This window comes from Arvicanthis niloticus, chromosome 15, assembly GCF_011762505.2.
Source record: "Arvicanthis niloticus isolate mArvNil1 chromosome 15, mArvNil1.pat.X, whole genome shotgun sequence".
Lineage (NCBI taxonomy): Eukaryota > Metazoa > Chordata > Mammalia > Rodentia > Muridae > Arvicanthis > Arvicanthis niloticus.
The window spans coordinates 25,298,620-25,322,517 of record NC_047672.1 but is presented as its reverse complement, the minus strand read 5'-3'; the positions used below and the strand labels follow the sequence as shown (position 1 = coordinate 25,322,517).

General features: G+C 47.2%; 1 protein-coding gene across 4 annotated transcripts in view; it reads right to left on the bottom strand.

The window, feature by feature from the left end:
• The window catches only part of Kiaa1549 (KIAA1549 ortholog), a 131,056-nt gene extending 107,507 nt beyond the window's left edge, over positions 1 to 23,549 (bottom strand). For 2 of the 4 annotated variants that reach the window (XM_076913533.1, XM_076913534.1), the window contains exon 1: positions 23,196 to 23,549. In XM_076913533.1, coding sequence (XP_076769648.1) covers positions 23,196 to 23,337 — 142 coding nt within the window. In that variant the 5' untranslated portion in view covers positions 23,338 to 23,549. The remainder of the gene's footprint in view (positions 1 to 23,195) is intronic. The other 2 variants (XM_076913531.1, XM_076913532.1) reach the window with 1 other exon arrangement.
• Positions 23,550 to 23,898: the final 349 nt, after the last annotated feature.

The window sequence follows — 23,898 nt, the reverse complement described above, 5'->3', positions numbered from 1 at the left end:
CAAATACCTCTGAGAGACTCTAACATATTTTTAAAGCCACTAAATTACACTGATCACAAAAGAAAAGATTACTCCAAGCTGCTGCCCATGATTGTCTTCAAGAAAGAAAAATGCAGCCAGGGCGGTTGTGGCACACACCTTTAATGTTTGAGGCCAGCCTGATCTACAGAGCAAATTCTAGGACAGCCAGGGTTATACAGAGAAGCCATGTCTTAAAGGGGGAAAGGGGGAGGAAGGGAGGAAGAAACAAAAGAAAGAAAGAAAGAAAGAAAGAAAGAAAGAAAGAAAGAAAGAAAGAAAGAAAGGAAGGAAGGAAGGAAAAGAGGGGGGAAAGGAAGGAAGGAAGGAAGAGAGGGGGAAAGAGGAAGGAAGGAAGGAAGGGAGAGAGAGAGAGAGAGAGAGAGAGAGAGAGAGAGAGAGAGAGAGAGAGAATGAATATGAATCTGTCTCAGGCCTGAGTTATATCTAAAGGCCTTAGGGGACCCTGGTCATTAAGAGCCACTTCCAATCTGTTCCACACAATTGGCAAGCCTCAGTGGTTTCCTTCTGCTCTGGTTGGAGGCGGGGGCTTCCATGCATTGCTGCAGACTCAGCTCTGCTGCTAGTCCACAGAGGACACTGCCTGGGCAGTTCCTCCTTCCTCTAGTTCCTGGACACTGGCTTTCTCCAAAGCTGAAACCGCACACTCCATCAGATCCCGGCTCCTACCTGGCTGGAGTTATCTGCACCATCTCACATGAAAAGCTAGCCTTCGTTCTCGCTTTAGCCTGTGTTCTCTCTGCCACAACTCTGCCAATTACCTGTTGGTCCCAAGATCAGGTACGTTCATGCCCTCCCCAACCTGCACGCTCCTGTTTCCTGAATCCAAACAAGGCATCACAGAATGCAGAGCAGGAATGCTCGATTCCACTCTCCTCCCTCCCAGGATACTCCCTCCCACCTTCCACAGCTTTCTCCCTGAACAGTGAATGACCCTGCTTCCCAGCTGCTCTCATTCCTGCTCCGAGCTCTGTGTGCTTCCTTGAAAAAGCAGTTGGCCTCCCTTTACTGTGTCGCCCGCCTCACTGAGAAACCTGCACACACAGCTGGCCCCCAGACTGTTACCATCACCTGTGCAGCTCAGCAACGCACCAAGTGGAAACAAATACCAGCTTTACCTCACAAAACTAAAGGTTCGAAAGAAGCAATTTCAAGAAATTACTAAAACCATAAGTCATTCCCTTAGGATCATCTGGAGCCAGTCTGCGTTCATAAAATGCTAGGCAGCAAAGAACTCCAAAGCTGTGGAAATGCTACCATCGTGATGGGCAAATTACACAGGAAAAGCACACAGCATACATGTCTGCACAAGAGTCAGGAATTTAAAGGCACTTCAAGAACCAATGGTAAAGCCTTACCTCACAAACATTGCAGAATTACCTTGTGTTACTCCACAGTCTGCTCCACCACATAACAGCAGGCACACAAAGAACAGTTTGGGGGAGCAGAAGTGGATCAGCTGCTAAGTACATTTGCTGCTCTTGCAGAGGACCCAGGTTTATTTCAGGGGACACAACTCTTCTGACTTCCATAGTCACCAGGCACACACACAAATTGCACATACATGCATGCAGGCAAAAGACTCATGCACATAAAATAAAATAAATGAATCTTAAAAAATAGCAAATACACCTTTAAAAAAAGGGGGTGCCAGGTGGGTCCTTTGTAAGTTCAAGAACAGTCAGCCTTGTGATAGCTTGCATATGCTCAGTCCAGGGAGTGGCACTATTAGAAGGTGTGGCCCTGTTGGAGTAGGTGTGTTGCTGTGGGCGTGGGCTTCAAGACCCTCATCCTAGCTGCCTGGAAACCAGTATTATTCTAGCAGCCTTCAGATGAAGATGTTGAACTCTCAGCTCCTCCTGCACCATGCCTGCCTGGATGCTGCCATGTTGCTGTCTTGATGATACTGGACTAAACCTCTGAACCTGTAAGCCAGCCCCAGCTAAATATTGTCCTTTTAAGAGTTGCCTTGGGAAAAATAAATAAATAAATAAATAAATAAAATAAAAAAAGAGTTGTCTTGGTCATGGTGTCTATTCACAGAAGTAAACCCTAACTAAGACACAAGCCTGTTGTTTCACCCAACCAAAGATACACAGTGAGACCCTGTTTTAAAATCAACAACAAATTAACCAATAAATAAGTAAAAAACAGTCTCTGTGATTATACAGACGATGCTAGGGTATCAGCCCTGACTGGTCCTAGGTCAATCAATCTGGAAATTGGGGAAGTGAAGGGTAGGATTAAATGAGATAGTGTACAGTAACTCCTAGAGGATGAAAAATAGGGAAAGGGATAGAATACTTGCCTAATGGGTCTCTTGTAGCAAAATATTTACACACTAATCCAAAAGCGTGTCTTCACAAATTGAAATTGACACTTGGCTCTGGAGACTAGCTCTTAGGTTCTTTTCTTGTTTTTTGGTTTGGTTTGGTTTGGTTTTTGGTTTGGGGTTTTTGGGGGTTTTTTTCTTTGTTTTGTTTTGTTTTTGTTTGTTTGTTTTTGTTGTTGTTGTTGTTGTTGTTGTTTGGTAAGACAGGGTTTCTCTGCATAACTTTGGATATCTTGGAACTCACTCTGTAGACCAGGCTGGCCTTGAACTCACAGAGCTCCACCTGCCTCTGCCTTGCCTCTCAAGTGCTAGGATTAAGGCGTGTACCACCACTGCCCGGCTTTAGCTCCTGTTCTTACCAAGTCTTATTCTGATCATCTTCTTTGCTGTTTGAGACAGGGTCTCTATGTAGCCCTAGAACTCTCTATGTAGACCAAACTGGCCTGAAATGCTCAGATTTCTTCCTGCCTCTGCCTTCCAAGTACTGGGATTAAAGGCATGCACCACCATGCCCAGCCTCATGGTGATCATCTTGAGACAATCCCAACAAAGAAGTCTAGAACATTCTAAAAAGCTACCAGACTAAGTGGACTGATACCCTCAATAAGTAATGCCCAATAAAGGTTGGCAGGATGGCTCAGTAGATACAGGCACCAGCCTTCAAGCCTGATGACTCCAGTTTGATCCTTGGCCCTCAGCACAGCAGAAGAAGAAAGCTGACTCCCACAAGCTTCTTCTGATGTGCACACATGCCTGGCACCCACACCCAATTTAAGAATGCCGGCCATGCATTTGTTCTTGTTAAGAGGGGGGTTTTTGGCGAAGGCGGGTGTATGTGTGTGTCAGTTTTTGGAGACAGAGTCTCCCACAGCACCAGCTAGTCTCCAGCCTCCAGCTCCTGACTCCACCTCCAGAAGAGAAAGGATAAAAATCCAGAAGATGACTCTTAGAACACAGAGAGCAGGCAAGTCTGCACTGAATACTTGGGGACCTCGAACAAGGTCCTGGCAGAGTCCATCCGCATGGACCCTGAGCCAGAGACCCTCCAAGATGAGACAGATCAAATGTTATTACTGTGAAGCTCTGCACAGACACACTCTGCTGGGAACCAGCTTCATCTCTGGCTTCTTTCACGGGCAGTAACAATGTGGGGAAAAGCATAAAAATACAGAATTCTAAGAAAAAGACTCTTACAAGCAAGTAACAGTCATCCTCCTCCATGAAGTGTGGCATGTGCACTTGCACACGCACACCCCTATAATGAAATGCACAAATATGACAGGAAGTGGGGTAAGAGAAAATGCAGGAAGCTGCCTGTAATGCACAGGAATTGTACTACACTCAAAAGGGGAAGTTAGGGCTCCACAATCCTAGGAAGGGACTTACAGGCATTCAATTAGGAATTTTTCAGAAATAAAAATTTAAGAGTTTTCCCACTATCTTCCTCCCACACGCCACACACATATGCACACAGTAAACAAACTGAATGGCATTTATCCCCAACTTGCTTCCAAGACTATTTTTCCCCATGCCACCGATAACAGGACTATCAGCTGGTGTGGTGATCACACCTTTAATCTCAGCATTTGGGAGGTGGAGACAAGAGATTCAAGAGTTCAGGGTCAACCAGGACCACATAAGACCCAGTCTCAGAAAAATGAACCGATTACAACCACAGGTCAGGATGCATCTGCAATGGGCGGTGGGCCTGAATGGCAATGAGTTCCTTTCACAGAGATACAGAAAGCAAGTAATGTCCACACTATCAATAGCACATTAGCATCAGGGAGGTACAAACTAGCAGTCAACAAGATTATTTCTACAACCTGGCCTTGATACCCACAGGTTTTGTATCTTTAGGTTTAAATAACAGGCAATGGAAAAGAAAATTTGTTTTTTGTTCCCCCTTAAACTTGTATCTGTACTAAAAATGCACAAATGTACTCTTGCCCCTAAAGATCTGGGCATGTGCAGGGCACTCACTGCCTTTGCCTTGAGTACAAGGAATCTAGACAGGATATAAACTACTGAGGATACACCAGGGACACTGCTAATCATGTGAGCATCCTGAGACACTGGTGTTCATGGGATTCCGAAAGCCAGCAGCTCCCTCCCCTCCATGGATACCAGGGGACAACATTGTATCACAGGGTTAGTGAGCAGCTAATGTAGTTAGGAAATGTCCTAGCTAGGCTTCTGCTGCTATGCTGTCTCACTAACCAAAGCAACTTGAGAAGGAAAGGTTTATTTGGCTTACAAGTTACAGCCCATGCCCGAGGGCAGCCAAGGAAGGCGCTGAAGCAGAGACGATGGAAGAACACCACCTCTACCAGCCTGCTTTCATGGCTTGCTCAGCCTCCTCTTTTATATAATCCAAGACCATTTGTCAAAGATGGCACTGCCCACAATGGGTGGGGCCTCCCACATCAATCATTAATCTAGATGTGCCCGCAGCCAGAGACTCTATCTGTAAGAACAAGGGAGCTGGAGGCCCTGCGGGTTGCTGTGCCCTCTGGGGTGCTGTGCCAGGGTGAGACATCAGAGACAAAGCAGGGGGTGACAGGGGTGACATGTGCCTGGATAACAGAGGAATGGTCCTTGTCATAGGACTTGCCTGTCCAGCTGGGGGAGGGGGCACTAGCAGTCGAAATGCTCTCTACAACATCAACCAGGGACACTGTCCAGCCCCTGTCCTCTGTTTGCTCACCCTGGATATGTACACACACACACACACCCTTCCCTCCTCTGCGGTATGCTGGATGGCTCCATCATCTCTTTGTTCAAACACCACCTCACCTCTTACTTGTGCCAAGATAGTACTTTGCTCCCAGGACATGGAGATGAGTCCAACACCACCCCTGACCTCACTGTTCAGTCCGGTAGTGAGAACGGAATTAAATCACTATAATCTAGTGATTTATAATATATATTATCTATATATTATATGATATAAATATACAATATATAATAATATATTCTAACATAATCTACAATAACCAAAAGGTTAAAAAAAAAAAAAAGAAAGAAGTCCATCCAGAAATGACAGATAAATAAAATATACCTCACCTGGATTTTCTATTGCCCAGACTACAAACACTGAATGTATATTTAATTTGAAATGTATACCAAATATTGTGTATTGAAAAGGCAAAAGAAAAAAGCATAGACCATGCATCTGATGGAATACTATGCAGCCTTAAACAAGGAACTGTGACACATCCTACATCAAGAATGAACTCAAGGACTGAAGGAACCTATCCCATGACTCCATGTATCTAGAGGAACACAGGAGTCATACTCATAAAAAACAAAAGCAGAGTTGTAGCTCCAAGAGACTGGAGGTATGAGGACAGGGAGTTGGTTTTTTATAGATTTAAAGTTCAGTTTTGTGAGATGAAAAGGGCTTGCAAAGGTACCTAACACTGATGACCCTCTACTTAAAATGCTTCTGATGGCCAATCTTATGCTGCATGCATTTTAACCACAAATGTGGAAATCAAATAACCACTGTAACTCAAGTCAGGAACAGTTAGAATAGAGACACTAAATACATCTGTGGCAAAGGAAGATCAAGGAAGGGGCACTCTGCCATGGAAACACGGTGTTGCTGGCTCTGAGGCTCAGAGAGGAGCGTGTGTGTGCATACGCACGTGTACACACACACACATACACCCTACCCCTTCCCACATTCCTCAGGCCCTGGTCCTTTTGTACAAAATCATACCATTGGTCCCAGAGAATAGTGAGCTCTCCTGCTCAGGTGCTGGGGCAGCAAAGATTCCCAACACCACTCACATTGACCCCTGGACTTTCACCCAGTAGCCAAAGGTGCTGACTCTTAGTGAGTCAGCAAGCACATGCTCATGTATAAAGGATGAGGCAGAGGATAACCAGGCAGCGGGCCTTGGGGCAAACAGCCATCTGCCCAGTTAGTCTCCTTTAAAAACTGCTGAACTGTGAATCTAAGATCCCAAAACTGGCATGTTCTCCAACACACCCTGCAAAGCTTCCTGATGAACACTGACTCTCAGGGACTTTTTTTTCTTCTCCAAATCGGCCCTTTGTAATCCAACTCTTTCCTTAATATTATCCTAAAGGAAATAAAGAGAAGCTGAAAGGTCTGTGCACAGAGGTTCATCACAGGACTGTACAGTTAGGCACATGGAGACCAATAAGATACCAAGTTGTTTAGGAATGGCTGGGATGCAGCTCAGGGGTACAGCTCTACCCTAGCATACGCAAGGCCCCAGGTTGGATCCCAGAATCTTAAAAACACCAAACAAGAAATTCAGGAATGACTTGGGAAATCATGCCCTATAAATGAATATTGTATGTTTACTTTAAAATATTTTAAAGCATATGGAAAATGCTTACATTAAGTGAAAACTGGAAGACACAAAATCTATGGGTAGCATAATCCCATTTCTATCTTTCAAAAAAGTAGGGTCTACTACATGTGCATGCAAGCATAATTTTCAGGAGATCAGCAAGAAAGGACTGGGGAGATGGATCTGTTCATAGAGTGCTTGCTTTGCAAACGTGAGGCTACGAACTTGTCCCAGAACCCAAGTTAAAACCCCAGGCACAGTTGGGTCACAACTGTAATCCCAGAACTGGAGGAGGTGGAGACAGGTGGATCCCCGGGGCTCACTGGCCAGCCAGCCTAACTTAAAATATAGAGCTCCAGGCCCATGAGAGACTTTACCTCAAAAGACAAGGTGGACGGCTCCCTGGAACAAAGGCCAATGTTGTCCTATGTCTCCACAGGCACATGAACACACACACCCTGTGCACACATGAACACATAAAAAACAGCCAGGAAAATATGTATCAAATTATTTATAAAACAGAAGTAAAGATGGGTACTTATTCTAAATATAGTTCATATTCCAAAGCATCTGAAAGTGAGTATCATTTACAGAGACTAGTAAGCTTTTGTATTTCAACTAGGAACTCAGTATGCAGAGATCTTCATGTCCACAATTTTCAGGTTAGTCTGACAGCCAGCCAATCACAGGGAATTATGTTAGGATGAACGTGGAACAAAGACATAGTTCTGGAGTCTGACCACATGAAGGTAGATCCTGAAGCCAAGAGAGTGACAATGATTTGAAGAGAGAGAGTAGGCATAAAGAAGTCTGCACTTGGATGTGGGAGGAAGAAACTAACAGGAGGCAGTGATGAAAATGCAAAGTGCCAAGCTTCTCAAGAGCCATTCTCAACAAGAGAGAAGTCACACCAAACTCACCATGTCCTGAGTTGTTCCAGCTTATTCCATTGTGCACACAACCATGTATGCTGTCAGTGGTTCATTCAAGGGGTCATCGTGCACACAATCATGTATGCAGTCAACGGTCCATCTGTGGGAACACTCCTTCATTCATCCATTTAACAATTCATCATGTGTTCACTAAGGATGGTCTCTAAGCCCAGCCGCACTGCACACTGGTAAGGAGACAGTAACAAGGCAAGATCTCCAACTCTGGAAGTCATGAGTTGAGTTGCGTGCGCAGAGAGGGCATCTAAGCCACTCTGCTTCTACATGCCTTGTGGGGAGGTGAATGTGGCCTGAGATTTTTGAGGGAGAAATGAAATGAGGCCAACAGGGAGGGACAGGGCCTTTGGGAAGAAGAAACAGTGCATAGAAAGCATGCAAGCATCAAGCGGCTCAGTAGCGTTCTCCCCATGAAGACACAGAGTCCATGGCAGTATGGTAGGAAGAGAGGTTAGACTCCAGGCAAGGAAGCTGGAGGAGGCTGTTCCACCCAGCCGGAATATCAAGGAAAACAAAGATAAAATCAGTCAGAGACACTGGTAACCTGTGACATCACTTCATCCTAAACAAATGAATTTAATGTAAATATTGATATGGAACATAGCCAGGAGACCTGCAATGGGAATGGCCAGAAATTCAAAGTCCCCTCACAAAGCTCAACCAACCCTCAAGGCACATAACTCTGTGCAGCTGGCTTCCCATGGTCACTTGCAGAGCTGTCCTGATCTGTACTCTTCCTGCTCTCTCCTTGGTCTACCCTCTACTGCTCAGCCTCCCTTCCTAAGCACCCACATACTATCCTGTCTGCCTATGTGTAGGCATGCACACCCTCGCACATCTGCACATGCTCCTGGCTGAGGGCTGGGCACCACTCCCAAGTCCCAGCTTCCTCTGCAGAATCTGAATCTCAAACAGAATAATAAGCATCTGACACGCATCCTGTTAGCTATGCGCTGACAGTCAGTCTCTGCCTCCTACAGCCTGCATCCTTAAACTGTGGGCCCTGGAGCATCCTGTCAGAACCACAGAAGTAGAAACTGATACATACATGAATATTTATGCAACTTGCCAGCTGTCAGGTTCTATGATTCGGGAGCTACTTAACAATCTCTCACGTACTTCCCATGACAACAGCCATGCCTGTACTTGTGGTTAAAGATGGTGCCTCTCATCCTCTGGTTCAGGGTCATGGTGCTCCAACCCCACATCAGTGAGTGTTCCTCTCCTGGGTCCAGAGAGGCCTATTCATCATCACGGTAGAAAGCAGCAACCCAAGATGACCCAACCAGAGTAGCCGCAGCCCAGCCATCCCCTCAGAGAGAGGTAAACACAGGATACTGCTGAGAAATATTACAGAGCTGCCCTGTTCTGTTCTCACACATTATTTTATATATTAAAGTTCTCACACATTATTTTATATATTATCTCGTTTTTAAATGCATTTATTATTCGTTGTGTGTGTGTGCAGGGTGGTGCCACTCATATACCATGGCAGGGTCAGAAGACAACTTGCAGGAGTTGGTTCTCTCTTCCCACCATGTAAGTTCCAGGGAATCTAACTCAGGTCTTCAGGCTTGGCAGCAAGTGTCTGTAGCAGCTCACTCAGCCATCTTGCCAAGTCCTGTTTTCTCCTTAAGATCAGTTACTTCGATGTTTTAAGCATCTCCTGGTGTCTCAGCTTTAAAAGCCACCTCCAGGAACCTGCGTCTGAGAACACTGTCAGTCCAAATGACACTCTTGGTTACTCAGTGATGCTGTTCTGTCTGACCTGGACTTCTGCCCCTGTCTCCACTAGTCTGTACTGTTTCTCAGGTATAGACAAGCCCTTACTTGCTTCCTCTAGCTACAAAGGGCTCAGGGGCTGGATATCTTCAGGGCTGCTGATCTCTACTTAATGCATTTTTTTTTTAACCAAGTGACCTTGCTAGTATTCTAAAAATTAGATGCACACCAATTCATTCCCTCATGGCAATTAGCCAAACACTCAAGCTTTTTTTTTTTTTTTTTTAAAATGTCTCATAAACAACTAGTAAAATGAAGTTCAACACTTAAAGAGAATGATGCCCATTTAAAGGTCAAAAGACTGGTGCACACCTCTAGTCTAGTGCACTCGGGAGGCAGAGGCAGGTGGATCTGTGTTTGTGAGTTCAAGGTCAGCCTGGTCTGCAGAGTGAGTTCTAGGACAGCCAGGGCTATAGAAAGAAACCCTGCCTCAAAAACACCAAAAATAAAATAAAGGTCAACAGACACTTCCAGGCCCCACACAGAAGGACTCTTGGAAAGCCTCTTTCCAAGTCTAGTGCTGGATGCTGAGGGATTCTGACAGTGTGGAAGCCATCCGAGCAGCTGCACAGAGATCATCAGGTTCGTGTCCGAGGCTGGGCACACAGTGGGATCAGCCCCATGGTGAGCCTTCTCTACCCCACAGCCATGGGACAGCTGGCTTCTCTCGGATCAGGAACTGGTTGGTGCATCTGTGGTCTTAGTTCTCCTGGCCTGTGCATACCCCACTCCCCACTCCACCCTACTTTATTGATTGATTGATTGATTGACTGACTGACTGACTCACTTCACTCTATCCTACTTTTAAGAACCAAGATTCTCCATGTTGACACCTTCTTCTGCAGTCCATGAAAACTGCAACTGTAAACCACCTTCCCCACAGAGCCCACACTGTACCAGCCCATCCTGCCTACATGGTGACTATCTCACCATAAGACATGGAGGCTGCTGGACATCATACCTCAACAGCAGCCTTCTCCTGCCCAGTCACTTCCTTCCCCACCCCAGGAAAGGGTGACATTCTGCCCTATGACCTCTACCTGTGCACTATGGCCCGAGTGCACCCCTCAACCTCATGGGCACACACAATAACAACAATGACTTTCTAAAAAAACAATAGTCCCAAGACCAGTTTCTGAGAATCATTTAGAAAGTTAGTATTTATCATCAGAATCTGGCACAAATGCAAGATATACTGTTCTTTAGGTTTTGTTTTTTTGTTTTTGCTTTTTTTCGCCTTAGAACTAAGAAAGCTCAACGCGTGGCGAAAGCATGAAAGAATGGCTCACTGTGCTGGTTGTTTTGGTTTTTGTTTTTAATCCTTTTTTTTTTTTTTTAATTTTATGTGTATAAGAATTTTGCCTTCATGTATATCTGCGCACCACATGCATGTCTGGTGACCACAGAGGCCAGAAGAGGATAGCAGATCTTTAGGACTGAAGTTACAGGCAGTTATGAGTCATTGTGTAGGTGCTGAGAACCAAATCCAGGTCCTCTGTAAGTGCCAACACTCTTAACCACTGAGCCACTGAAGGCATTGACTCCCTCCCACCAAAACTGGAAAGTTAGTGAGAAATTGATTTTTAAGCCAGAAGCACACGCTAATTTATGATCAAAGAAGAAAGAAAACCACACGCTTGGCCGTCAGAAAAAAACCACAGAAACATATCATCTTTGTAGCAACGTTATCAAAACCACAAGGATGTGATCCAAGCCTCAGCAAAGGAGAAAGTGCAGGGAGCAAATGTCACTCAGTGCACTGGAAGATTACCCTCCAGACTGAGACTGACAGAGCACTCCGCAAAGGGAACGTCCTTTTTTTTTTTTTTTTTTTTTTTTTTTTTTTTGTTACTATTAAATGTTCAATTGCAAAAACAAGACAACTCTCCATATGATTCTGTAACTCTGGAAAGTTTGCCTTATTCATTTCTCTCAACCAAGGTTTGGTATGAACTTTCTATGAACAGGGCTGTATGTGTCTTGGGTCAAGGCTTGTTCCAGGCCACCAGCATAGTGTTCTCCCAGAGTCACAAATGACTTTGACTATGAACTACAGAGTTTACTCCACCCAATCCTGTAACAAACACAGGAGACACCACATTGACATTTACTAACATGGCCCAGACAGCAGGAACCTAGCTGGGGTATGCACACTCACCCCAGAGTTGAGAGGACACTAGCTGTGTGGCCTGGACCAAGCTGGTGAACCCCTCTGAGACTTGTCTTCCTTTGTGCAGTAGGAGTAGCAAGAATGCCTATCTCACAACTGTATATGCCACAGATAAAACAAGAGCTACACTGCCTCACCATGGTTGGCTTGGCTAGTATTGCTCTTCCCAGCACAGCTCTGGGCACAGAGAGAGAGAGAGAGAGAGAGAGAGAGAGAGCCTGTGCGAGAGCCTGTGCGAGAGCCTGTGCACATGCTCAGATGCCAGGTGGCATGCTCTTTTTGAGTCAGGGTCTCTCACTGAACTCGGAACTAGGCTGGCAGGCAGCAAGCCCCAGCAATCCTCTTATCTCCACCCACCACAGCTCTGGGGTCTTAGCATAAAAAGCTTTTTCACATGAGTGCTGGGTCCCTGAGCTCAGATTCCCCAGTGGTCACCCATGCTCCCTCACCAAGTGCTCTTACCCACTGAACCCTCTCTCTAGTCCCTCAGCCCAGGGACTTCTACAGAAAACCAGAGAAAGAGCGCCCAAGGGGAGCTTGATCAAAGGCTCCAGCGCCAATTAGCAATCAAAGAAACGCAACAGTTATGAAAACATGTCTTACCTGTGAGCCTGGCAAAGATGATAGATGGGTGACGAGCTGTACTCAGAGGGAAGAAAAAAGAAAACAGAAAAACCACTGGCACTGCTAAGGCATTGCTAGAGACAATATGGATTGCTTCAGCTTTTCTAGAGAGCAACTTGGCAGAGTGCATTAAAATTTAATGCCTAGGCCAGTGAGTCTATTTCTGGGAATTTATCCTACAGAAGTTTTTAGAAAAGTGTGTGAAGATGTATGTACAGCACAAACACTCGAGAGTTACAACCCAGCAACAGAGCACTGGTTAAATGAGGCAGAGAACATCCACGGCCCCGGATAAAATTGGCTTGTGGTACAAACACGAAGACCCCACAATGGAGCGCCAAGAGGGAAAACGCAAACTGCCAAACCATGTGTCGGATATGACACCACTGCTTTGCGTGTGTGTTCTTGTGTGTTTGTGTGTGTGAAAAACTAAAAAGAGACACACCGAAATGTCACAGCAATTATCTGGAGTGGCGGGGTGTGAGGCAATTTTTGCTTGTTAATTTATAGCTTTTTCTAAACCAACTGAATGTGCTCAATGAACAGCACACTTTACATTGTAATCTAGTCGCCGTTTGATGACAGCCTTCTTATGACCCTCTACGCCCAGGACTCACTTCTAATCCTTGGCCCTCCTACGTCCACACTGCACACTAGGTCTCTTCTGAGACCTAATCTTGGATAAGTTCCTGCCTTAAGGCCCATGCACAGCAATGTCTTCTGCTGGGAACACTGTCCCCTGAAAGACCTCTGGGCACTCTTTTGCCTGCTTCAGCTTTTAGTTCAGACATCAATGCTATGGGCTGGATAACAACAACATCAACAACAAACTCTTAACCCAGAGAATCTCAGAGTATGACCTCAGGTAGAAACAAGTCACCACCGATATAATTAATATGAGGTCAGGTATAAGTAGGTGAGCCTCTGATTCATCATGGCTGTCCTTACAAAAAGGTAAAATGTCAAATGACACACAAGAAAGATGTAGCAATACTGCCGTAAGCCAGGAACTGCCACAGCCATGAGCGTGGCCTGGAACAGATCCAGTTTTAGCACCTGCAGAGAGACTGTGGCAACATCAGGAGCCCCAGCAAAAGAGCATCACCTCTGCCATTTAAGGCCCTCCGTTGGTGGCCCTCTGGACACCACAGCACACTAACTCAGGCACCTTGCAATGGAGGTCTCCAACATCCTACATTGAATCTGCAAGTCCCTCTATGTCTTTGCTTACTAATGTACCGCTAACTAGAACCACTTAGTGACATGTGGTACAGCCCAAGGGCCCAGTACACAGGGCAATCTGCTACATAAATAAACAAAGGATACAGAACCAAAACACTGAGTGAAGCAAGCCTGTCCTGCTGCAGCCTATGGTCGAGTGAAAGGGACTGAGAATAAACAGAAATATAGGTGGCGACCAAAGCAGTCAGGCGCTTAGGGGTGATGAAAGCATTCTTGCTGGAGAATGCTTCTTTTGACCATGTGGGAGCTGAGGAGGGACCTGTAGGAAGGGAAGTAACTGCAGATAAAATCTGAGGTAAGAATGTTCTAGACAGAAAGAAGGAACAGCAAGTACTAATTATTGCAACCAATATATACTGTTTTTATAATCAGGGAGGGAAGCCTATAAAACTATTGTAACCCTTAAAACATATTAAAAAAAAACACACACACACACATTTAAAGGCCCAATTCCAAGGGCTGCAGAGAACAGTGGGGTTTTATAAATTTTTTAAGACTATTTGGAAGCAGGAGGATCACTTGGATTCAAGAGTATAATAAAATCCTGTCATACACACAAAAACATTTATACATATACACACACCCCACACATATATTACAGTTGTATGAGCCACTATGCAGGCCCAGGATGAAAACTCTAACCCGTCTGTCCAGCTGCCTTACCCAGGCCAGGCTCTCCAACCAACAATTACTCAAGAAAAAAAATAAATAAATAAAAAATAAAATTTAAAAAAAAAAAAAAAACCTCCACATCTTCAAGGTGAGAAGGGGGGTGGGAGCAGTTAAGTGAGGCAGGGTGGAGCAATCCTGACTTGGAGCAGCCTGGAGATCTTTGCTAGTAACCACAGACCACAGAGTCAGGGAAACTTTGTTACCACTGTCCTGACCACCAGCTGCTGATGGGTCCTACACCCCACACCCATCACCTGAGTGGAACTGGGGTTCTTTCCACTTACCTAGACCACAAAGCCTCAGTCTGATGCTCGCTCCTACTCCTACTTCTACTTCCTACAAATAGCCCACCCCACCACTATTGTTACTTTTTAAACAACCAACTTCCTAAACACTTCCCCTTAGGAAACTGAAACTCTGTAACTTTACCCAAATCTCTATGCTCTGCCTCCCGGGCCCTTCTTTCAGAGAGACTCTAAAATATCCACGCTACGCAGTACCTCACCTAAGGGAACTACCCAGCATCTGACCTTCTACCCATTCTACCTATCTGAGTGATGACGTCACTCAGAATCCTTGAGGTCTACCCATTTGCAGTGTGCCACAATTTCCTCCCATTTGGGAGGTTGAAGACAGACAGACAGACAGACACACACACACACACAGACACACGCACACGCACTGGTCACCATTTGTTCCCTGATCTCAAAGGGATTCTGTAATCCTTGTGGCTAGCCCACTTGCCTCTTTCCACACACCTTAGAAAATCAGGGCTAGTCATACTGGTCCCCCATAGAGAAGCTTAGAACAGGAGCAGACCTCTGATCCAGCCAGATATCAGCTCAGGCTCTACCCTCCACTTCCCTAGAAATCTGGGTTGGGCTTTTACAACTTGAGGACACCCCACTAATTAGGGAGCAACCAGGAATCTTTGAAATGCACCTAAGCTCACCAAGAAACTGCTGAGGCTAGAGCTTCCAAACCTTAGGAAACACATAAATTACCTAGAGACACCACAAAAGTAGCTCATTCAGTAGGCTGGGGGCGTGGGGCACTGTCTATTGTAGCCCAGACTGTCCTCCAGCTCCATGTGTACCCAGGGCAGGCCTCTTCCTGAGTGCTGGGATTTCAGGCATTGAGGGTTACCTGTCCTGCTGAGCCTGAGTTTCTGGCAGGCTCCTAGGTGACGCTGATGTTGCTTGTTTGGGGGACCACACTGGAGCAGTGAACCCTGGGTTCCTGGGGTTTGCCCAAGTTCCCCAGAGCTGACTCCAAAAGATCATTTGTTCTATGGTTTCAGTCCCTCCACCCTTTGAAGGCTCCCAGCATTTTAAAACAGACCTTCAGACTGTCTGGCTCCAAAGTTAATCCCCTCACCTGAAACGCTAAGTGATGAAGGGCTCTTTCCACAGGCCCAAACAAGAGAAGCAAAAACAAGGCCTCAGCAAGCCTTTCCAAATGATGGTGCAGGGCTGTAAACAGCCTACCACAGGAAAAGCTGCCTCCCCACTAGCTCTGACCAACTCAAGACCAGCACCACCTGCTCATCCTCCATCAAGCCGCTGGTGTGTCCACCTGGACTACTACCAAGACTGTCCTCTCCTCCTGTGGAAAGCATCTTCTCAGTTCCCAGTCCCACCTCCGCTTACTCCCCTCTCAGCAACTCCCTCCCTCCATGAATAGTCACTCACTAAAGGCATGGCTGCCTCCAGAGCCTGCTGCCTGGACCTCTTCTGTTTTCTTTCTCTCTAGAATGAATTTTTTCATCCTGGCTCTCATCCCTCCCAACCATGAGCAAATACACTCCTGCACTCTCTGCCTCCCTTCAAACAATATCTGTCTCCTCCAATCCCAAGACTGCTTTGCTTCCCTGTCTATTTCACCTCTTGACTCTCTTACTGTCTTACCTCATCTCTTGAGCATACACAGCAAGCTCACAAAATGGTAGACATCCACCTTCCGAAGGCCTGGACCCTCTCCAACTCTTGCCTCCCCTGGATTGAGAAACAGCCCCTGTGACACTGCGGGATCATGTGGGAAGGGCAGAATTTAGGGTCTACATCCATCCCTCTATCTTTTACTGGCCACATTGGGCCACTGCATCACCAATACTCAGAAATACCCATGACCCATTATCTCGTCAGCAACACAGTTAACAGCAACCAGAATGTGCGCACTGCCCAAGAGAAACGGTGTCATTCTAGTGAGTTTAAGGGCAAAGGATCTAAACCGAAAGTTCTTGAGTCATAAGAATAATCAAGAGGTATATAAAAAGTGCTCAGTAATCATCTGGGGTAAAGCGAGACAGGGAGACATCACGTCACACCTCTTAAATGGCTGTCAAGTGGACCAATGTGGAGTCCTAGGGGCAGCCACTGTACTGAGTACTGCCTTTAGTCCCTGACCACAGAAAGCTGAGGGAACAAGAACTGAGAGAAAAGTCCTGAGGGAGGACAGAGGCCCCAGGCACTAGGAAAGAGGATGCAGGGCTGACAACCATCAAGTCCCAGGAGGCTAGAACAGGAAGCATTTCCTCCACACCCAGGGTGTCTCACCCTTGAACTGTGGGCTGCACAAGAACCTAGGAACCTGGCAAATTTAGATTTCAATTCAGAACATCTAGGGTGGGGCTCTGCAAACTCTATCTGCCAGGGATGTGAGGGGCAGTGGGAGCAGGGACATACATCTTCCCCAGTGCAGGGGGATGCCTGAAGCTGCAGGCCACAGTGCTCAGGACCTACAACACTGCTGACAGAGATGGAGGAAACAGGAGCGTGCTAGGCGACTGCTGTACCGCGAGCCTCACTCCAGCCTCCCCCAAGTCCTGCCTTTGTTTTTCATTTCTCCCAATTCTGGTAGCGCTGTTATTCATTCTTCACGTGCATAGGCACACACATGAAATCAAAGGACAACTTTCTAAACTCAGTTCTCTCCTTCCACTGTGTGGGTCCCAGGGACCAAACTCCGATCACCAGCCCTGGCAGCAAGCACCTTCTTGCTGAGCTGTGATGCTCTGTGCCTGCCTTTCTTCAGTTTTACTTCGAGGTGGGGCCCCACTCATTTACCAGGCAAGTGGCACTCACATTTTCTACTCTCCTTCCTTGGCCTCCTGACAAAACTGTGATTACATGTGTACACCAGCAGGCATGGAGCAGACAGATTTTTAAAACAAGATTTGGGGGTAAGGTACTTAGCTAGAGTGCATGAAGTCATAGGTTTAATCCCAGAGTGATATAAACCAGGCATAGTGATCTGTAATTCCAGCACTTAGGAGGTAGAGGCAAGAGATCAGAAGTTCAAGGACATCCTCAACTACATATCAAGTATGCAGTCAGCCTGAGATACATGAGATCCCATCTCCAAAAACAAAACACACAAAAAAAAATTTTGGTTGTTAATGAAATGAGAAGAGGACTCTCTTCAATGGCTCATTAGCCTGGCATATCTAATGGACAAAGAGAACAAACACACACACACGCACACACACACGCACACGCACACGCACACGCACACGCACGTAGCAGGGTGGAGGGGTTCAGTTGCATCTATACATTTCCGAGGCGTCTAAGATAGCCAAGAGGAAATGTCCCACCGATGTGGACAAGGCTATGTCCCACATGTGTCTGTGGTCCCACAGTAAGTTATAGGCAGAAGGGCATACACCCCGAGTTTCTAATCTGTCCAGAAATATGCAGAGGAGAAATCGCATCCTGGTGGGCTCCAGATGAAAGGCTGGGGTCACAACTTGCAAACAGCCCCTGCAGTTAGATCAGCATCTTCCTCGCTAGGAAAAGCCACCTGGTGTAATTATAACCGCAGTAATTAGCTGCCGCTATCACCCAGGGTAGACAGAAACCCCTGCTCCCAAGTCCCAGGTGACCTTTAACAGCTCCCTGGTGGGGGTTCTGTTTTCAGGCCTAAGGAAGGCACTTCCTGACAGACTGTAGCTACAGTGCTCAGCAGCCAGGAGGGAGGAGAGCCAAAGCAGTGTCCCAATGAAAACCAGAAGCAACAAGAGACAAACCAAAACCAATGTCAACAGAACGGTTTAACTCAAATGTTCTGATGGTAAAAAGACAGCCAAGTGGAGTGGCTGAAAAGATGGTTCTGTTGTTTAGAGTTCTTGCTGTTCTTGTAGGGTATCTGAGTTCAAACCTCAGCAGCTACATGGTGGCTCATGGTAACTCCAGATGCAGGAGATTCAATGCCCTTTACTGGCCTCAAAAGCACCTGTACACATACACATAAAATAAATAAAACCTGAGATAAAAAGACAACCATAAGACATAAAAACTCTCTGTCAATACTTGTGTGATGCGTTTACACTACTTAGACAGTTCCAGTGTAGTAAATCCCTACACATGAGCTTTAAATTGTTATGATAAAGATCCCCAGATGCCATCAAGAGATTAGAATTTACCGGAAGATGAGCCCCAGAAATATAAATCTTTCTGTTGATGTTTTGAGATCTGTTCCTATTTATTTGTGGCAAAGTCTCTCTATGTAGACTAGGCTGCCCTCAAACTCAGATCCCCCAGCCCCTACTCCCAAGAGCTGAGATGAAAGGCTTGCAATCCACACCCTGTTTCTGAAGTTTAAACTCTTAACAAGCATTCCCCAACTCCAAATAACAGAGTGCAGGGGGTCTGGGAATCACAAGTTGCACACAGTTTAAGCCCTTACAATTCTAAACTAGGTCTAGCAAATATTCCCCTTGAAACAACCAGTTGCTCATTAAGACAGATAAAAACTGAAGCCGTGGTATAAATGCATGAAAAAAAATTACACAAAGAAAAAGCAGATTCTGCTAATCACAGTAACTGCACACTTCTGTGTCTCAAAATGATATAAAAAGTGGGCACAGGGAGATGACTCAGCAGGTACACTCGTCACTGGAGGACAGGCAACCTGAGTCTCATACCAGAACCCACGAGAAGTAGAAGCAGCAACTGTACAAAGTTGTCCTCCACGGCTCACCAGGGCACATGTGGATACACACAAACATACTTTTTATTCAATTATGTAATATGTAAAAGAGGCTGGGGATATGGCCCAGCGGGAGAGTGCTTGTCTGGCATGCACAAAGCCCAGAGTGTAACGATCAGCATGTGTAAATTGGGACACAGAGACGCATGCCTGCAATCCCAGCACCGATGGGGTGGAGGCAGGAGGATCAGACGTTCAGGTCATCCTCAACTACAGAGTAAGTTTGAGCCCAGCCTGAGTGAGCTATATTAGACCACGCCTCAAAAATTATTTAGCTAATTAATTAAATGTAAAGGGAAAACATTGGAAGGAAGAAAATATAGTAGAAGAAACAATGACAAAAATCCAAAGGATACAAATATAAAAATAAGCAAAACTTCAATACTAAAGAAACACAAAATGTGAAAACTAAAAGAATATATTACAAATTTAGCAGGCAAAAGTGTTTAAAAATAATCAAAGGATCCACCTTTAACCCCAGCACTGGTTAGGAAGAAGTAGGATCTCCGTGAGTTCGAGGCCTGCCCAGGATAGCCAGGACTACACATAGAGAGATGCTGTGTCAGATAGATAGATAGGTGGATGGATGGATACATACATACAAACAAACAATGGATGTGATGACAGACATCAGCTACATACACTTTTGTGGCTTCTTTCCAACATTACAACTTTCAGAACACTGATTCACTGACATGCTGAGTGTCCACAGAAAACCACACATTCCAGGCAAACACACAGGAAGCCAGCCTGTCACACCTGACAGTTAATCACGTTATCATTCCCACTCCACAAATACATACGTGCTTAAAAATAAAGACCTATAGATAAGGGAAAATGGAGAGAGGCAAAGACCGATCTGTAAAGCTATACACCATAATGTTTGCAGCTGCCTGGTTGTGTCGGTTGCAGCGGCGATAGCAGCCCACACCTTGAATACCAGCACACTGAAGGCCAAGGCAGGAGGACTGTCACAGATTTAAAACTAGCCTGGTCTACAGAGTAAGGCCTGGGTTATATAACAAAACTCTACCATAAAAACAAAACCTAACCCACTTATAGTGTATGGGCTGTGGAACTGTGGGTGAGTCCTCCCTCCTTTCTTGTCCTGGGATGGAACCTAGGGCCTGTACAAGCTACCCAACATTATGCCATTGAGCTAACCCCAAGTCCTGAGTGACTGTTTTCTGCACCTTTCTTTATTTTCCAGATTCTGCCACGCTGTCGATTTCATGATAACCCTAATTCTTAAGTAGAACTGTCCCTGAATAAGGAATGGGCCACTGTTCTCTCCTTCTCCATTGTGGGTGGCTGGCTACCTAAAAGCACTGCGTTCAAGAGAAATCTCCAAGCATTTCAGGTTGTTTCCACAACAGGAAATAGTCAAGACCAAACTTATAAATGTTTTCTTTAAAAGAAAGAAAGAAAGAAAGAAAGAAAGAAAGAAAGAAAGAAAGAAAGAAATCACCAGGTGGGGATAGGTCTTTAATCCCAGAAACCCTGTCCAGAAAAACAAAACAACAACAACAAAAATCATGCATTTAAAATGCTAAAGGAAATAGAAACAGACAACAAATCAATACAGCAGAGAACTAGCTCGCTCTCGCTCCTCCCCGCCCCCTCTGAAAACTATAATAAGAGGACCACCTGAAAATCAAGTCCATCTCTGCTCAAGATGGAGAATGGTTAGCCAGACACGGACTGCTGGCTCCCAGAGGACTTGTAAACAAGATTAAGGCTCCACCCCCTTCCCCCCCACCACCACCACACCAGGACAGCACTCAGCAAAGTCTACCTGCCCATACTGTTGTTGAAAGTAAGACACTAAGACTACAGGGTCCTGGTGCCACTTGAGGGGAAACCTGGGCCAAAAACACTACCTTGTCCCAAGACCAACAGCTGCTGGCCTCGGCCAGGCATCCCACAAGCAGCCTGGGCACCTTACCAGACACCGTCCATTAAGCTGGCTCCCCAGAGCCTGCAATCAGAGCACCATCTTCATTCAGGTCATCCCTCTAGCAGTTCACTCTGAGTGGACACACACCCGCACTTGCTTTGTTTGGCGGCCAGGTCCCTGAAGCTGGATGCTGTGCACACACTCTGTGTTTCCTGCCCAGAGGCAGCTATGCACACCAGTGAAGCAACTTAGTGAAAGGATGCCACCTCCGGCTCTGTGATGTCAGCTGTAGAACAGACATATAACTTCACAACTCCTAGTTGGATTTTGGATTAGGAGTAGCAGAGAACCAGAAAAGGGTTTCTAAACAAGGGGGTGGGGGGAATGTCTTTAAGTCTAGCAAAACAACTTTTATCTCCTACCTCTCCAGAATATTCAGATGACAATGTTCAGGTGGGAAAATTCTGGGGCCAGGGAGCTAAGTGTATCATAGACTCTGGAGCCAGACTCTCCGAAACACCTGTTCAGGTCCTCCTTGGTTAAGCAGGGGTCATAAAATCTAACCGTTAGTGTGACTGGGTCAAGCAGCATCTGGCACAAATATCAGTGGAAACAGTTAGTGAACGAGGTCCCATGATGGTCAAATCCAACAGAATCCAGCTTTCTCTGCTGACTAAAGTCAAGAGCTCTCAGAAGGACTAACCCCTCTCTGAGGAGCACTGGACTGGAACTCTCAGAGCGAGATTCAGACAGGGGGTGCTAGCTTAGGCAAAGTTTCTGCACCCACTACACACAGCCTAGAAGAGGCCCACTCTGTCAACCCTACCTCGGCTCTGGCTCCCTGAGGCAGCGTTCAACCCAGCTAGAGGAAATCTCTGGAGGCTTCAGCTATGACCCCAGCCTGTGGGTCACAAAAAGCAAAGGGGAATGGAGAGCTACAGCAATCCCTCTCGCCATCCAGCCAGTGACCTTGAGCAAGATGCTTCTGCCTTAATGTCCTCCTGAGTGAGTAAACAGGTCCCATCCTGTGCTCCCTGGAGTCCCTTCCTCCACTGTATCCCACCGCCCCCTTTGTGGTGCTAGTTATAATGCCCACAGTAGGGCCTAAGGGACCTTCAAATGTGTTCTACTTCCTTCAAGCCACTTGGCAGTCCTCTGGCCCTGCTCCCACAAGCAGGAAGGGTTCTGGGCTGCCTTCATGGCTCTCCTGTGCCTCGTGAAGAAGCTCCCCACCCTAAACTGCTCCTTCCACCTTCCCTTTTCTACCCACAAAGCAACCAAGCATGTGTGTGCTGGGGCAATCACAGGCTTGCACTGTGTCACCTCGGAGATGGTCTCCAAGCCATCCATCCAGTGCACGCTCAGGGTGGACAAATAAACATTTCAGAGAAGCAACATGAATTAAACCATTTCCTCAACAAACAAAACCCACCCACACGCCTCATAAATCATGTCTCTTAATCCCATGCTGATGAACAGTCACTAAATTGCATCTATTATAAAACCAACCATGACTCCTTTCATGCCCTGACACTTCAGACTCAAAATATTTTCACACCCCATTGTAATGCCTTTGTAGAGGCAATACCAATAGCTAGTTCCCTGGAAAGATCCATGGCCAGGGCGCTTTCCAAGAGATTTTTCTTTGAATGTTCTTTGTGTCCTGGCGCACTGGGGGACACGGCCAGCTTGCTTGCATCTGGGGGAACACTGGCTGTTCTCGGCAATGCACAACTGCTCTATAGCACACACCCGATGCACCCCTTTGCCCCAACAATAAAAGTATCCCAAAACATTCGCTACGCCACATTCACACTGCCGTGCACAAACACAATCCCAGAGCCTGCATTTTCAAAGGGGAAAAAGAAAATAGGCATCTTCGGAGCAGAAACCACCAGATCCGCCTCGGGCACCATGGTTCACGGAAGACTAGGTTGCAGACCTTTTAGCAAGACCGGTCAGAAACCGCTCGCTCTTTTCCTTTGCATTTATTCATTTCCTCCATGCCTTTATTTGCTGGGCCCAGGAAGAATAGAAAAGCATCTCCAGCAAGGAGGGCGAGGGAGCGGTGGAGAATAAAAGAGGATGGGCGGGTGGGGGAGCCAGGGGGTGACGAGCGCGGCAACGAAGGCGGCCAGGGTGGCGGCCGCGTCCCGGGGGGCTCGACGAGGCTTACCTGAGGCGCACGAGGCCGGCCCTGCGAGCAGCAGCAGCCAGAGGCCGGGGAGCACCAGCCCCGGGCGGCGGTGGCGGGAGGAAGGCCCGCGGCCGCACCGCTCCGACACCAGTGCAACCCTGGCGCGGGGCTTCCGCTCCATGGCCACGCGTCGGCTCCCCGGCACTCCGGCACCCCGGCCTCCCGGCGTGGGCGCGCTCAGGCCCGGGACGCCGGCGACCCCTGCGACGGAGACTGGTCGCCTCGCACCGGCGCTCAGCGAGGCCGGCGAGGCGGGGGCGGGCCGGGCCGGATCCGCGGACTGGGGCCGCTGCACGCCGGCCGCACCGCTCCGCCCCCTCCCGAGCCTCGCAGCCGCTGCCGGGCAACGCACGGCCCCGCGTGGAGAGGCGAGCACCACCTCCCGGCCGGCCCGGCGCCTGCCTGCGGGCGGCCCGGCGGAGGGCGAGGCGGGACCGGGTCCCCGCCCTCCTCCAGGACCCGCCTCTCAGGAGGGCGCCCGGGACGGCGCCGCCCCGCACCCGCACCCGCACCCCCGGGGCGCTGGAGAAACGGTCGCAAACCCGGTGATTCTGGGGCACGCTCCTCCCAGGCCGCCCACGCGGGGCGGGCAGCAGGTGTGTGTGCGGAGCGGCCAAGGTCCCTGGCCGACCCGGGGCTGCCGAGCGGACAAAGCCAAAAGAAGTCAGCTCTCTACCCCAGA